The sequence below is a fragment of the Chinchilla lanigera genome, unplaced genomic scaffold (assembly GCF_000276665.1).
Source record: "Chinchilla lanigera isolate Chin_1 unplaced genomic scaffold, ChiLan1.0 scaffold00026, whole genome shotgun sequence".
In the NCBI taxonomy this organism is placed as follows: Eukaryota; Metazoa; Chordata; class Mammalia; order Rodentia; family Chinchillidae; genus Chinchilla; species Chinchilla lanigera.
Genome location: NW_004955427.1, coordinates 2458161 through 2474676, shown reverse-complemented (window position 1 = coordinate 2474676; position 16516 = coordinate 2458161). Strand labels below are relative to the sequence as shown.

Here is a 16516-nt window from a genome sequence, read left to right as displayed (position 1 = left end):
ATATATATCAAGGCCAGAGTTTGTGAAAAACTTCTAATCTGAATGTTACTTCACATGTTAATAACTAAAATGGTTCTAAATAACAACTGTGCTACCAAAGACATCAGAAAAAAGTTCATACAATTTAGAAATTTTAAGAGTAGATTTTTACATGTGTGGGTCCATGTGTAAACATCACATTGTCTCCCTGGTGTAAGAACATGAAAGAGTAATGAAACCTAAAATGTACAATAGATAAGAACAAAGGGAAAGAAATTGCTCAGAGGAAGGAACAGCTGGGATGACGGAAAGAAGAAAAAGAAAGTACTTTTCATATATATATATATGGATTGGTGGCATAACCGTACTGCTGGTGTCTGATGGTTTGTTGAGCGGAACAGTTAATGATCAAAAGTTGGAGTTTTTTAAAAATATTTTTGACTAATTTTGCATGTTTATATCTGGTAATCTGAGCAACTTATGTGAAGACAACAATTTGCAGTGTAATATCCATTGGTGAGTTCCTACAATCCTGCCTAGTGACACTATGTATTGTCTCTAATGTTCTTTTAAATTATTATTTTCTTATCCCCTTTAATGATTTGATCAATCTTCTATTCTTACATCTGGTAATCTGAGCAACTTCGTTGAAGATGATAACACTATGTAATATAACAACCACTGTTAATCCCTATCACTTGGTTTGAAACCCTGTATCACTTTTAATGTCCTTGCTTTGTGTTGTTTGTATTTTGCTATTGTTCTCTTTTTTTGTACTATTTTCTTTAAAATAAAAGAATAGATGTTATGAAATTATACTGGCTTCTTTGTAGTTAAAGGAAGAGTTCTTTCTTGGAATATAATAGATAACAAGTTCACTAGTATTCGGACAACGTAAGGTATTTTTTTTTCTTCAGGTATTTTAAATCGTGCCTGAGAACAGTAAGCTCTCTGTAGGAATTACTGCCATTGTATACACTGAAAATTAGAAATATGATTTTCTAATTGTCTTTCAGTGTGTTAGAAGTAAATATTTTGTAGCCTATTAACTGAAAAGAATGATATAAATAGAAGAAGGGTACAAAATTTGCATGCTTAAAAGCAATGAGAAAACAGATTAGATTAGTAGTTCTTAAGAAGGGGTGATTTTATCCTCAGGAAATAAATGAAAATGTGTGAAGACATTTCCTGTCACAGCCATGACAGCTACTGGAATCCAGTGGTAAAGGCCAGACAAGCTGTTAAACATCCTACATTAAACAGGACACTCCCTTCCCCGAGTGTCAGTGGCATAAAAGTTGAGCAATACAAGCGCTGTATAGCTCAGGACTTGAGGGAAAAGCCCCATCTGATGATTTAATCGGCTCTAGGTGGCATGAGCAGGGTATCTCAAAGACGCAGGAAGTCTTTCATGCCATTAGACTGTTGCAAAATGTTAGAAGTAGATCATTAAATCAGTGTGCTAAGAAATGGAATAGAGTTAACCCCAACTTTTTTAAATTAGGGAAAGTCTTAACCATTGGGAAATTCTAGCTTAGATATTTAATTTCTTTGAAAAAGAACACCTAAATTTAGAAGTTTCCCAAATAGTTGCATAAGGAGGCAACGTCAATGAGAATAAAATCCATTGTTTGCACTGAAATCCCACAAAGGCCAAAGCAGAAAATCTATGTTAACATGCCACTCAAATAAAATTTATTATCATTACTTTTTTGCTACTAATTTTGCTGGATGTCATTTTTTATTTGTATTTGTGTAGGACTTGAATTTTTCAAAGATTTAAGTGTTATAACTTGTTATATTTTTACCATGTATTGTAATGAAAATTTCCTATTCATTAATTTTTTTAGAAGATTAGGAGTGCTTGAATACAAAATTCAAAAGAACAAACTGCCTTCCAGAAACTATTCATGAACCTGAATGACAAAGTTTATCCAAGTATTATGTTGTAATGTTTTTCTTCATTCCAATACCAATTTAGATTTTAAAGAATTAGCTAGGATGAATGAGAAAGAAATTTGAAGTCTCTTTTGTGCTCCTACTAGCCCTGGTAAAAATGAAAAGCAAACTTGTCTGGCTGCTAAAAAGGGACCTATGCATATATATGTAGGTTACATTTTAAAAATTATTACTTGATTATGCACCGTATAATATATATACTGGACACTGGAAGGTAAATTGTCTGTTCTCTTACTTTTTAGCTAAAAATGAAACCTTGGCATTACCTGTGGAATCTAAAACACTAGAAGTTGACAAAATCACAGCACAGCACATAACAGGTAATGAGATCCTTGTGTGAACACTGAGAAAAGAAGCAACGCAGGTTTCCAAACAGTGGATGATCTACGAACTTTATTTTTCAGTGAAGAGCCAGTAGGAAATTCCTTTCGATCGTAAGCACAAGGCAATGGAAGATTCTAAGTTTTTAATGTTTGGGAAAAGAACAAACAAAAACTGAACTATTAGATCATATAACTGATATGTAATATGAAAGCCCTATCTTTCATTCCAAATGAAAGTTGTTACGTTGACACTAGAGTAGTTTTACACTAAAATGTAACACTAGGGTTTTGGTATGGGATATTCCTTTTATTTGAAGGCTTGATACCACTTTTCAATGCTTCTTCACGTCTGCTCAGTTTGATGAAATGCCTTAAACCCTTCACAAATCAGTACTTTCCTAACTATGAGAATACCCTGGAATAATTTAGAAAGGAAGGTCTCTGGGAGATTAATCGGCATAGTGTAGAGAATATATAATGCTTCAGTAAAAGTACTTTAAAGAATAAATGCAGTAAGCATTTTCTCCGTAGTTTATCAGTGTTTCCAGCATTTCTTCTCTCAGTGAAACTTCCCAATCTAGTCCCCGGGGAGATAGGAATCTCTGAAGCGCAGGTGTCTTGCCAGAGCCATACCACCTTGTCCAGCGCTCGATAAAACGAACATCTGGCAAGAATTTGTCACAATTCACATTTAGCAAAGTGACTCCAGTCTACACTGAATCCTCCGATCTATAAGACTGCTAAAACCTGAGATATTAGTGATATTTTCTTGCTACTAAATCTTTGGACTTGTGACTGGTCCACAGAGTATAAGATTGGTGGGGCAATAAAATAACTCTGAGAAGCAGATTGAAGCACAGTGCTTCTGACCAAGCAGAGGAGCGTGGTACTGGCTAAGGAAAAGAAACGGACCTTCATCCTCACCTGCACGGTGCGGAGCAGAAGCTACTCGAACTACCAAAGCACTCCCTTGGGATAAAATCCCCAGGTCACTTTCTGATCTCAGCGTGATTTGTCAGTACCAGGAAGGTACAGGCAGCCCCAGCAGTTGCCTCCGAGTCCAAAACTTCCACCCGTGTCTCCAAGTTCCGCTTTCTCCTCCTGGCACCGTATCTGACGAGAGTCTACAGATTTTTTTAATTCTTTGCCAAACCCTCCTCAGAGTTTTCCACTTCAGAAATTCTTAGGCAATCACCGCGACTTATTATTCAGTATTGTGTTTATTTCATACCTTTACCCTGCAAAATTCTAGGATTTTCCAGCACACAATTTATTCCAGATTTCAGTCACTGCAGTTCGTATTTCTCCAAAATCACGTACCTGAGGTTTTAATTGCCTTTCACTTAGCGGTTGGAACAAACTTGGGGCTAAGAACACTGATCGTAATTTTAACCCAGCTCCGGTGAAGTTTGAGAGATAAATCTGATAATGTTACAGCTCTCAGTAAACCTTTCAGCCCTGGTCTGTTCTTTTATTTCCTGTTCAGTCATTTGTTTAATGACCTATTGTCATATGTGTGTTTGTCCTAGGCATTACACTAAGCCCTGGAGATAAAGCAAAGAAAGATACATTTAAAAGTACTTTAATGGATGTCAGCTCCGTGTGCTTTCTGCGGACCACACAGAAAGTGGCACAAAACCAGAGAAGATATACAGAGGAGGAAAGTCAGCCCAGGCCTCTGGGGCAGGCTGGGGCGTTGTTAACACGGGAACTTGAGAAGAAAGTTCCTATGTACATATCAGTTACTAATCCCTGAGGCCGGCACAGGATATCTTGTGATCATTAGTTGTTTCATCGTCTTATCTTAATTGTAAAGCTATCTCTTTTTACCTTTCAGTGACTCCTGAAACAGTTCCAAGAACCACTAAACCCACGATGTCTAGTACACCAGACATTTCTCAAACAGCACTGGGTAATTCTAAGAACTTTCGCTTTCTTAAAAATCAAGACAGAACAGCAGTCATGTGACCTCAGGACTTTACCCTCCCTTGTTCCCCTTCTCCCTTCCCTTTTTCCTTTCCTTCCTCTCTCTCTCTCCTCTCCCTCTCTGCTGCTTCCTCCCTATTCTCCTTACCTCTCTTTTCTCCCTCCTTTCTGGCAATAATAACCTTTCCATTTCTTGGACCAACTACACTGAAGGGTTAGCAACATCCCTAGGTCTGTAGTTACTACTACTATAGACGTGGATACTAGATACTAACTGCATGCCCTTTTTAATAAGTTTCTTGGATTGAATGGACAAATACCAACCTTTCAACTTCCAAATCTTAGACGGGCAGGAGGAACATTCAAGTCTGGACTGTCTGAGCTTTCTGCTTAAATTGGCTTTTGGAAGTCTTATGCATACTCAATGTGGAAAGAATCTCCCCTCAAACCATACTTTCTAGTAAGAATTTCATGTCACTTATGTTACCTGCTGTTTCACCCAAGAGACTCTAACTTGCTTTTGTTGTCTGGTCTCTTCCCCTAAAGAAAAGGAGCAGCATGTATTTTGCTCTGAGCTTATGATGTTGATCTTCTGAAAATACACTTTTAAGTTTTAACAGCTATGTAACTTTTCCAGGGAAAATCAGTTATTTCCATGAAAAGCACCAACTGCTCCTTGTACATGAATCTGTTTGGAAGCATGCTATGTGTGGTCATGGCTATGCCAAAACATTAAATCCTCAGGCAAGGTGTTTCTAACTGCACTCTTTTTTATTGCAGTTCTCAGCCAAAGGACGCAAGAAACATTGCAAACTATTCTATTACCTAAGTTTGAATTGCCAAGGAGCACTCCAGGTAAAAATTATTCAACACCGCAGCTTTATTATTACTTTGGAAAGTTTATGTATGCTTTTTGAAGGTATTGGGGCAATTCATTGAAATCCATCTTCTCACCAGAAAAAGGGGGTATGGTTTACGGAGCAATGAACTTCCCAATGTCCAAGCCCTTAAATGTGTTGGAACAATCTTTGCTAGAATCCCAGAAGCCTTCCCTGTGAAATATCTCCTTGTGGGTTTTGCTTTTGGTGGTCATATTTTTTCATTTACAATCAGTATATCACTGAACAAATTGATATTTTCCCTAAATGTTTCTATTGTCTTTCTTGACAGATATTTCTGGGAACTCCTCTTTAGAATTTTTAGATTTCTTTGTGGGTACAATATCAAAAGAATGGGGAATGTTTATATACAAATCCATGTAGTTAACAAACTGCTTTAAAAAGCTAGTAGGTGAATATTTGCTACTTCAGATATATTTGATGCTTAGTTTGAATTTAAATAAAATATACTTGAGAGAAAAAATTGAAAAACTAGTTTGATAAGGATAGAAAGAAAAGTACAAATCCCTCAAGCTTAGTGGCTTTATCTTAAAGTTGAAAAAGAAAATTTATTTTATTAACCTGCACTGACACACAAAACAAATGCTACTAAGATCCATTACGGATATGCAATAATTGCCCTCTTGTGTTTATTGTGTTTGGAAACTCAATATTCTTTAAGTCATTTTTTTCTGTTTCTTGCACCTCAGGTTATAACTTTCTCTTTCTCGCTCTTTGATTACAGCTCCAAAAGGGCTTCTAGAGTTTCCTGAAGCAAAGACATCCTTCCCTTTCGAGAAATTTGGGGTTACTTCGGGTAATCAAGATACCTTATATTTGGTGCTAATATAGGTGGAGGGATGGGGATGTACTGCAGCAGCAGTACCTGGCCTAGCAGGCGTGGGACCCTGAGCTTCATTCCCAGTGTGTGAGTACTTTGCTCAGTTCTGTAGGACACGTTTGCTAGGTCCTATCTCTGAAAACTTCAATGAACTGATGAGCTCAGTTAACTCAGGCAAACAAGTTGTTTAGTTTTAAAAAAGAAGGACAAGCCTTATTTGATTGGATATTTTATAAATTGAGTAAGAGATCAGTAGTCTATGAACTCCACATAATCCGGTTGACGTGTCTTCTGTCCTTAAACTGCTGAAAGCACGGCACACGCTGGTTCTTGTCTCTAGCCAGATGCTCCGTGCCGGTGTGTGCTGATTTCCTCTGTCTTTGATTCCTTTCGATAGAATCCATATGAGCTTTTTACTTCGGGCTGTTGGTAGCCACGTATGCCATACCAGGAAGCTACTTCTGTCCTTTTCTCCTCTCAGATATTCAGCAAATTCTGCTTTTCCCCATACAGTAACAAGTGAAAAGTCATGGATGGCACCTGCAGCTAAAACACTGGGAGATTCCGGCGTTGTGAAACCTCACACTGGTAATTGTATTCCTTTTATTTTAAAAAATTATAAGAATATTAACTTTTCTTGTTTTTGTTTTTCTAGCTTCCTTACCTGATGATCGGTACACTTTGTGGCAGATGAAAAACCTATAGTACATTGTTAATACTTGGCTGAGTCTTATTTTTCCCAGTGCATAAATAAAATGGTTTTGCCTTTGTTTTAAAGATAAATATAGTCTTTGAGGTCTGGCTAAAATAAACTAGGAATTGGCACATTGATTTTTCTAGAGATCTTCTTAGTGACGTGACAGCAGTAACAAAATAAGAAGTACCTAGTTCTGATGTAACAGTGCGCACCTGATGTTTGAGATCCAACAGGAGATGGCACAGCCAGCCTGTGAGTGCCAGGCTCCTGCCTGGACCCCGGAGGCTGCTCTTGTCTGGATCAACCGTTGTACATGGCGTACCACTGTAAAATTTATTTTTCTTTGACATCTTCAGGATGTGTTTGCCATGACCCATTATGTATCAAAAAAATCAGAATAAGCGTTCTCCAAAAGATTTCTGTACTCACTTTTTATATGAAAGATTACTTGAGAGTTCTAACTTGCATTCTGATTATTGAAATCCCCAGGTCATTTCAATAGGTTTTGGCAATAGAGCAACAGGTATTGGAAGTTTGGAACACCCCAGGAAATCTGAGATATGTAATCATCAGTGTATTCTTCCCTGCTTTCAGTGTGCTTGCTGTACTCTTTCGTTAGTACTGTGTTTTGCAATATCATTACTGAGAATTGCATTTCACAGAAGCTTCTACAACATGTGTTTAAGTAGGGTTGATTCCTTCTGATTTCCTTGGCAAATCTAGTTTTCCATAAAGAATATAAAGGAAATCATAAAGATATGCTATATTCCTACATACCAGAATGTAAAATTATTCATAAATTTTAATTTAAAAGAATGTTCACCAGATCTTAGTAACATTTGTGTGGTTGTGACAATTATTCAGGAAAACGTCTATCTTGCTGATAATGCAATAAAAGTGATTCTGTTGGAAAGTCGGCAGCTCACTGCCATCTCTGTGTTGCTATAGGAGTTCTAGGAAAGCTCTTACTACCTTCCATCCCCAGGTGAATTGTTCATATATTGGCTCATTTCCAGGATGAAATAATATAATTTATATTTGCATAGCAGTTTTCTTCTGAGAGACTCAAAGAGTTATGAATACATCATCATATGATCCTTCCAAAGTTATTTTCTGACAGTTATTTTCTTTTAATGAGATACATGAGGAACTTACATCTGAATGGGTGGAGGAACAAAAGTTAAACTCATTTCTTTCTTTCCTAATCTTCTCTACAACAATATACTCCAAGTTAAAAGTGAAATAATGCCATATATCTTGCTTTGGAGTTTGGAGAACAGCTGTCACAGTAGAGAGAATTCAGTGTCCTTATTGGGGCTGCATGCCTTCCAGGTAGATAAGAAACATCAAATGATCTTTAAAAAGCTGACTAGTCCTTGAAAGTTCCTCTCATCATGAATTTGATTGTGAATTGGTAAACTGTGGAGTAAGACAGAGCTGAGTTAATAACCAGTTACCAGAACTTGTTTATCCATCTATAAAAGGGAATAACATAAGAAATTTTCATTAGGTTATATATTAGAAATTATGTATAAATCATTTCATGTAATGCATGGCATACGAAGGATGCCCCAGTAACATTTCCTTGGTACCACTGACTCTTTCATTGGCTGCATCTTCCTCCTGCCCATCTAAAGTGTCCTGAACTGCTACACACAATCAACAGGACAATAAGAACAATAGCTACTTTATTAAATTATTTAATAGAAGGAGGAGGGAGAAAATTTACTGTATTCACAAATATGTATGAGCATAGCAAACCATCCATAGGTCTTCATTTCTCTTGTGTGAAAATTTTTAAGAAGACTAGAAAAGACATGTGCTGTATCACAGAGGTTCTGTAATCCCTGGGAATAGCCTGACGTCCTAGTAACTAATGATGACGTGTTAAGTAGTATCAGAGAGTCTCTCTGTCGAGCTAGAGCGGCAACCCAAATCACTCCGTAAAGCAGGTGAGGACCCGCGCAGGCTCAGTGTGTAGGATGATGCCACAGTCAGCTTGTGTTTTCCGTGGGCACCAGGGTGGGTCAAGCAGCATACACGTAGGGTATTTATCATCCCGTAGATTATGGCATCTGTGACTTCCGAAGACCTTCTGTGACGTAGGCAGCTAGCTCAGATGGAAATGAGCTTCTTGTCTCTGCCTTGGTAATGCCATCTTTGTGAAGCTTGCTTAATTTTCTCAGTCATCTCCTCAAAAGACTATTACTTACTTCCCACTTCAAATGAAGAAAATGTTCACAAATCCAGAATGACTCAGTGTGTTTGTTTTCATCCTTAGGAAACTCTTTTGCCTATTTTGCCCCCAAAGTATCCAGACACACTGAATTGTTATTCCAGCTTACCAAGGCTTATTACGAAAACTACCTCTTCCTCAGTAAAATTATTTGCCCTGCAGCATACATTGCTACCTTTCAGAGATTTCCCTTGACAAAGCATTAAACTGGTGGATAGTCAGTCTCCGTCTTTTCATTAAAATCCACTTTGGGAGCTGCTTTATGATGTCAGCCCAAATTATTTTCAGTACTACATTCTTTCAGTGCTTTGTAAAACTTTTAGTAACTTGCAACAAGTATTGTAGATGTATAAATTAAAGATTTAAAAGCTGAAGTGATCAGCAAGCGGGGAGTATCTTAGAAAGTTTGGGCCTTAGGTGATTTGCTCAGAGCAGTTGAAAAGAGGGTCCATATTTGGACCTCACTGCCTAGCCTGGGAGGTGTCGATTAGCCCGGATCTGGCCACCCAACTAGATGAATCCCTACAGAGGAAAAACAGTAGGAATGAGAACTGGTGTGAAGCTTTGAGAGCAGGGAAACCGCATTCGGGCATAGCAGCTGCTTTACAGATTCTCGGGTCCTTTTAAGAGATTTATAGCATCAGCTTTGATTTTACTTCATAAACATTTTCTTGCGAGCACTGCTCTCTCAAACTTCAGGGCCAAACAGAAAGGAGTTTTGTTTTCCCACTAATTGAAGACAACATTTTTCATGTATTTAAATACTGCTGAGGATTATACATTTGGTGGTGCGTTTTTCTCTCTTATTTAGTATGTTTTTACATTACTTCTTCATATTTTTGGAATCCTATTTCCACAGCAGTAGACACCTACAGCAAGTATTTGTGTAGCAGAGAGAAAGATTTGTTTGCACACATTCGGGTGTTATAAAATAATTGAAGGACATATTCATTCCCCAAACAAGTCATTTATCCTTTCAAAGAGCTAAAACTGTCCACCTGTCAGAGTCTGTTAGTATGCTTATTGGAATGGACTTTTTGCAAATTCTGCTGAGAATCTGCCACGTACCATGCTGTAGAGTAAACAAAACATTGAGTGCACGCTAAACATGACAGTCTCTGCCTTATAGAGATGGTTCATCTGAGAATACATGTTGGAAAAGGAAAATCTTTTGCATCGTTATTGATATTTAAGGAATTTGAATACAATTATAAATTTTCAATTATTTGAAATGTTTTGCATGCCATCACATACTTCTAGGGCAATATCAGGGTATTTTCACTGTGGGATTTGCACTTAATTAGTTTTCAAAGTAAAACAGGCAACTAACAAAACATAATTAACAAATATGATTTTAGGAAGTTATAAAACAAGTGGTTCTTTCATTATTTTTCTCTGAAAAATCTGAAGGTAAAATTTTGTTGTGACTTTAAATCATTTTTGTTTTCTAAAGTAACTTAATAATACTTTTTATCACCTTTGAATTGAACTATCTATTTCACCTGTTGCATTTGGTCCCATGTTCTGTAAATTGACTCATAACTCTTGGCTATTTACCCAGTGTGTGAGTGGAAGTAGTGTTTTAGGAGGCAGAACTAACCATTTCATGAACTTTATTCTTGAATAGATGTGCATATACTGTGTTTTGTAAGGAAATCAAAAGCTGTTGCTTTTTTGAGACTGTTTCAGTACCATTTCAATACCACCATGTGCACTGACAACTGTAACTTCAAAGTCAAGGATTTTCTTAACTCACAAATGAGGAGAGGCAGCATGCTTCTCAAAGCTGTCCGAACAATGTCCAGCTGAGTGAGTGGCATTTATGTGATCTTAGCACTCTTTTTTCCTTCTCTTTATCACTCAGTTCTCAGGAATAGAACTATCAGGACTAAATCTGGTGACAGATATGTTTTAAGTACGTTTGGGAACATGTTTGGAAGTGAGAGCTCCTGACAATTAGAAACTTCCATACATGAACTGTAACTGCCGGAGGAAGGTCTTCTTCCCCCAGGAAGTAATCTGAGGGAGGTTACACCCTGGCCCGCCCCTCCAGAGTGAAAGGGAATTATAACTGTAGAAAATAAATTTTAAAAGGGTGAAGAAATGTTATCTCTTGGAATGAAAATATAGACTCTAGGAAAATTGGTTCAATACTGCTAGATGGAAGGGCGGTTTGGAAATTAGGATAGCGTAAAGACAGTCATGGCATTTTTAAAAGCAATAGCATCACAAAAAAGTCAAGTTATTCCTGCTTTCTTAACTAGGATGAGAGTCTTAAATACAAGTTGATAAAGTTTTCCGAATTTCTTTAGTAGGAGATAGAGCTGACGTTGCTAGACCCATGACGCAAACCTGGCATAAAGCGAGCCCAGTATCAGAGACTGAGAGCAACTTTGGGCTTTACCAGATTCATCATTCCTACCTCAAACTTGAAAGTTGTAGCTAGGCTAACTTCAATTACTTTGAAGCTTTGCATTACAGATGCATTCTCAAAATATGTGCCCATGTTAACACAAATATTGTATTTAAAGAGTGTAAATTAAGAATCACCCTCACAAACTGACATGTATTTCTGCTCCTCAATATGTGGTACAACCAGCTGTGCTCTCCTTGCAGACGTGTCAGACCTCCTAAGCTCACCTTTCTGGAAGCTTCAGTTAGCTGTGGTTTTTGTCATTAAATTGTCCGTGAATCACAAGAAACCCCAGGAGTAGATGTCTCTGCGCACTGCCTCCTTTTTGTTTCTGCACAGGTGCTCTGAGCGGCAAGGGACGCAGTGTCTGCCTCCCAACAGCTCCTGTGCTCTCCCTCTCTTTTCCAGAGTCGCAGTCCAGTGTACGTTAAAAGGTTCAATGCTGTTTTTGCTTCCAGGTTAAATGCTTATGCGGATATTCCTGCATTAAAATAAATGCAATCTGTATGTTTAAATTTATCCACTTTGTGCATTTCACGTAGAACGCATATGTTATCTTTGAATGAACCTAGATTGTAGAAGAGCTCATAGCTCCATAGAGGAGTAGAAAGAAAGCGCCCTCTAAATGAAGGGACAGGAGGAATGGTGCCGAAGAGTGTCCTGGTCTCAGCCCTGCTGCTCCTGGCCCAGCTGCCTGGGTGGCGACCACACTGACTTGACAGTTCCAGTGTGTGTAGGCCGGCAAGTTTCTCCACTGCTGTAAACCTCGGCTTCATTATCTAGAAAATACACATAACACCCCATGACCTGTGAGGTAAAGGCAAGGCCTACCTCCCCTATTTCTCAGAGATATTAATAAGGTTAAGTAAGAGAATGCACTTTCTGCTTGCAAGACATTAAGAAGGTAAATTTTACTCACTGCTATTTCCTTCTTTAGAAATCTCTCCCCAAGCTGCCAGCTGCCTATTTGTGTTTATGCTCGCTGAAGCACTTGGAACTAGAGCTGGCATCGCTTCACTACAAATACATAGCACTGTGTTCACAGCACCCTGAATGCCAGCACCGGGGCTTGCTACACAAGATCCTGCAGCTCAGGGCAGAAAAACCCAAAGCTAGTGGCGTGGTGGTGTTTGCCTACACAGTAGTGACAGGGCTGGCAGCCTAAAGCCCGAACTGACTGGTACCTGAGGGAAACTGTCCTTCCGGCAGCATCGGAAATGCCGTGAAATCTTTCAGAATCAATCAAAATTAACATTGTGTGTTTTATTTATTTTTTTTTAAAGCAACTTATGATGTTCCCTCAAGCCCTTCAACTTCAGATGAGCCTGGTATATCAGAGCCTCCCACAGGTACACCCAGCCTTTCAATTAAGTTTCTGAACCCCAGGTCCCCCTACTGCCTTGGTGTTTACCCCTTTTAGCTTCTGCAGAATAAAAAGGTGGGCTCTCCAGAGCTTCACGGGGAGTAACCAGTACGCACGTGTGCCAGGGGACAAATCCCATTCACACCTCCCCCTGAATAATTATTTCACTACATTCAATAGATAAACTCTGTCTCCTAAGGGGGCTGCAGATAGACTGAGTGGCCATGGGGGAAAGTACTATAATGTGATACCACTCTTTTGTTTAGAATAATTTTTAAAATGTTACAGTCTTAGAGAGTTGTCTGTAGAGCAGTGAATCTTAAATGGGGTTATTTTGAACCTCCTTCCCTCCATCGGGGACATTTGACAGTGTCTAGGGGCACATCTGGTTGTCATAATTTGGGGGAAGCACCATTGATGTTCCCAAACCCCAGCGGTGCACAGGGAAGCTTCCCCCAATAAAGAATGATGGAGCCCTAATTGTCAGTCCTGCTCAGATGAGCGATCCTGGTCTAGAGATCGCTGCATTCATTTGTCTATAGATGGCATTCATCTATAGATCCCTTTACAGTAAGTTTGACTTAATCGAACAGTTCCTTTTAGCAGCTGTTTCTTAAGCATTTAAAAACTTGGTACGTGTAAACTAGGAGTTTTAATGTAAGACTGATTTCTGCCAAATGTAAATATGCGTCTGATTTTTATATGCATAACCTTACTTCAGTGTTATTTGTATCGTGATAAATAAAAGTGGATATTTTAAACAGTAGAGACTGAGAAAAAGGTAAATAAAATGCTCATAATGGGTAAGGTAATTATGAAGAGGAGAAAAAACTAGGAAAATCAACCTTTAAAATGTTGAATGTGTGAAACACTAGGTGTTTTCTGTATTTAAAGTATGCATGTTTTTAAAAGTGAGCTCACGCTCAACTCCTAATGAATCACCAATTTAAAAGCGCTGGTCAGCAATCCCCCAAGGTTCTTGGTGTTTTTCCTCACACAAGGCATAGTTACCCATGAATTCGTATTTTATTCCTGGGGCCTCCTTTATAAATGTTGACATTTATTCCAACAGCAACAAGTGATCCTACTCTGGATTCTGTCCCACCTAAAACTTCTAGAACTCTTGAACAGCCAAGGGCAACACTGGGTAATGTTTCTAACAGAAAAATTATGCTTGGTTTTCCATCAAACAAAAACCCATAACCCATGTGACTGACTCTCTTCTGAATGAGCATTTCATCCCATCATGTCTAATCATGTACACACTTTCTGTTCCCGAGAATACACGTGTGTGTATCTCTGTGCAGGAGTTCTTTATATTCCGTTTGGTGCATGAACGCGTGTGTGTGTGCACGAGCTTTTCTGTCTCTCACTGAACTACAGTAGATGGCATTTTCTTCATCCTTAGACTTGTGAAAAGCTTTGGAAACCGCATGAATGCCTCCATCATTCACACCACGTCACCATGTGTTTGCGGCCTGCATTACCTCAGTTCCGTGTGCTAAGTCTGCCTGGAGTCAGCTACGGAGCAGCTTTTCTCCACCTTAAATCTTAACTTTATCCATCAGCTTTCAAGGCAAATACTTTTTCACCCTAACCCTGTCCTCACATGGTGCCATCTAAAAGCATGTTAGAATTCTCAAAGTACCTCGTTCTAACCTGGTGGGCAGGGTTGTTTGGGCTTTCAGCTCCGAGTGAAGCACCATTTATTCCTCAGAAAGTGGAAACTTTTACCAGTCCTGCACCGAAACCTACAACACATGGTAACTGGTGACATTTGCATAGTTTTGTGCTTTGAAAGGACAGGTACAGTGGCAAAAACAGACACGGTGGCTTTTTTAGAATATTTTTAGTGTTAAACATTTCCCCTCCTTCTCTACCAAGACATTCTTCGAAGACCTGAGCAATCGAGTCTACTTAGCCCTGAGATAATCCTTAAAGAATTTCTGTAATCTTGATGTCTACGTACTGTGGTCTATATGTTTTGAAGAGTAGTTCCTTTCCATATTTCTTTCAACTTTGCCTACCAGAAAATAGCAGCATTATAAATAATAATTATTTTGAAATAGAATCCCTTTGAGCACATTTAGATATGACTTGATTTGTTTTTCACCCAGAGTAGTCTAAGTATAAATTGTCCCAGGTAAGCTCAGCAACCCTGAACATGGTGAAGAAAGATGTGTAAAAGAGAGATAACACAATTTGTATTTTATGACACAAAATTATTTGAGGAAGAGAATTTGTTCATGTTGGAACTTTCCAAAATATCTTATTTGTGCTGTGCTCTGCTAGTCAGTGTTAGCCTTTTGAGCTCTTCACTGCACCTGTATTCTGAAACACTTCAAAGGTGCTGCTTTTCTAGTGTGTTTGTTTTTTGAGACAAAGTCTCTCTCTTTTTTTTTTTTTTTCCTCCGGTACCGGGAACCAAACTCAGGACCTTGCGCTTGCCAGGCAGGTGCTGTGCCGCTGAGCTAAATCCCCAGCCCCTAGTGTGTTTTATTGAACAGTGTATCTTCAGGTCCCGTGTAGAAATTGAATTCCTTTTGGCTCAGCCAGTACTTATTTCTTATCTACTATAAAGCGCAGTGTTGGGAATTGTGGGAGAGCAAAGAAAAATAAAATAATTCTTGCCCTTGAGAGGTTTGTAAGTTTACAGGTGCAATCTGATTGACTCCTGAAAAATGTCATCTACAGAGCTTTGTTAAATCTTCTTCTTTCAGCTCCCCAGCAAACTACATCTATCCCTTCCACACCTAAACGACGCCTCAGACCCAAAACTCCAAGAACCAAACCTGGTAAATGAATGTCTCTTTAATTTTTCAGGATATTTATCTCTAAATAGATCATGTTCATCGCTTTGTTGTAAAAACTAAGTTACATGACTCTACAGAATATTTTGAAAAAATTTTAATTAAGTAATAATTAGATAATAATATAAAATAAAAATCAAATGTCAACAATAAAATTTTACTGAAAATTATCTTATGTTTTTGCTAATGAACTTTTCAGTAAACCTAGAATCAAGCCCTACTGCCAGAGAATTTTAGAATAAGATATATAATACCGCTTTTTTGCTGTGTATCTACACTTAAGTGTCTTATGCACAGATGGTGTTCATCTTTTGGTGCCTATTATGCTTTTAGTTTTGCACTAGGGCAGTGGCTGAGATGGGGAGGATCTGACTTCAGCTTTGAAGTTATTTGTAATCTTAAGGTAACACATAACAATGAGACTACAACAGAATATTATAAAACTTTGGAGTTACAACATTGTGTAGGCCCCCCAAGAAAGGAGCTGACAATACAGGCCTGAAAATATACATAGCATTTTTGTGGAGGAAAAAGACAGGGCAGCAATGGAAATCACAGCGTTTGGGTAGTTCAAATAGTGTATCATTGAGGAAGTAATATTCCTTACTGTCAGATAAGATACTCAGAATCATGCTCGGCAAACTGGGTTTGGCTCACTCCGTTTATATTTATAATATAAAAATAATTTTATATTATGACAACTTAAAATTATTTTCCAGAATTTTTACTCAGTTTGAGATGGGCAGGATTTTCAGAGTTGTTCTGTTTTTTTTGTTGGAGAATATTTTTATTAACCCTAAAATAAGTTTTTTTCTCTCATCATCAGAAAGAACCATAAGTCCTGAGACACTCTTGTCTAAACTTTCTAAAAGCTCTGAACTTACATAACTAATACTGATAGTAATCTTATCTCCTTGTTGGGTGTCATTTCATCCTACCATGGAAAATTCAATACCCTGCTCTTTTATAATGTCTCAGCGGTGATTCTGAAGGCTCAGGGGAACAGTACTGAGTCTCTCATAATACATCAACCTATGTTGTGGTTATCTGGACCTGTTGTTCATAGATCATAGCTCAGATATTGTCCTGCG

The 16516-nt window shown here is 38.2% G+C and overlaps 1 protein-coding gene across 28 annotated transcripts in view; it reads left to right on the top strand.

Moving 5' to 3' along the window:
* Positions 1-16516, top strand: part of Abi3bp (ABI family, member 3 (NESH) binding protein) — a 219568-nt gene that overhangs the window by 107294 nt on the left and 95758 nt on the right. For 13 of the 28 annotated variants that reach the window (XM_013515148.1, XM_013515147.1, XM_013515146.1 and 10 more), the window contains exons 10-18: positions 2181-2258; positions 4099-4173; positions 4968-5042; positions 5811-5882; positions 6420-6494; positions 12536-12601; positions 13688-13762; positions 14304-14378; positions 15336-15410. In XM_013515148.1, coding sequence (XP_013370602.1) covers positions 2181-2258; positions 4099-4173; positions 4968-5042; positions 5811-5882; positions 6420-6494; positions 12536-12601; positions 13688-13762; positions 14304-14378; positions 15336-15410 — 666 coding nt within the window. The remainder of the gene's footprint in view (positions 1-2180; positions 2259-4098; positions 4174-4967; positions 5043-5810; positions 5883-6419; positions 6495-12535; positions 12602-13687; positions 13763-14303; positions 14379-15335; positions 15411-16516) is intronic. The other 15 variants (XM_013515153.1, XM_013515152.1, XM_013515143.1 and 12 more) reach the window with 6 other exon arrangements.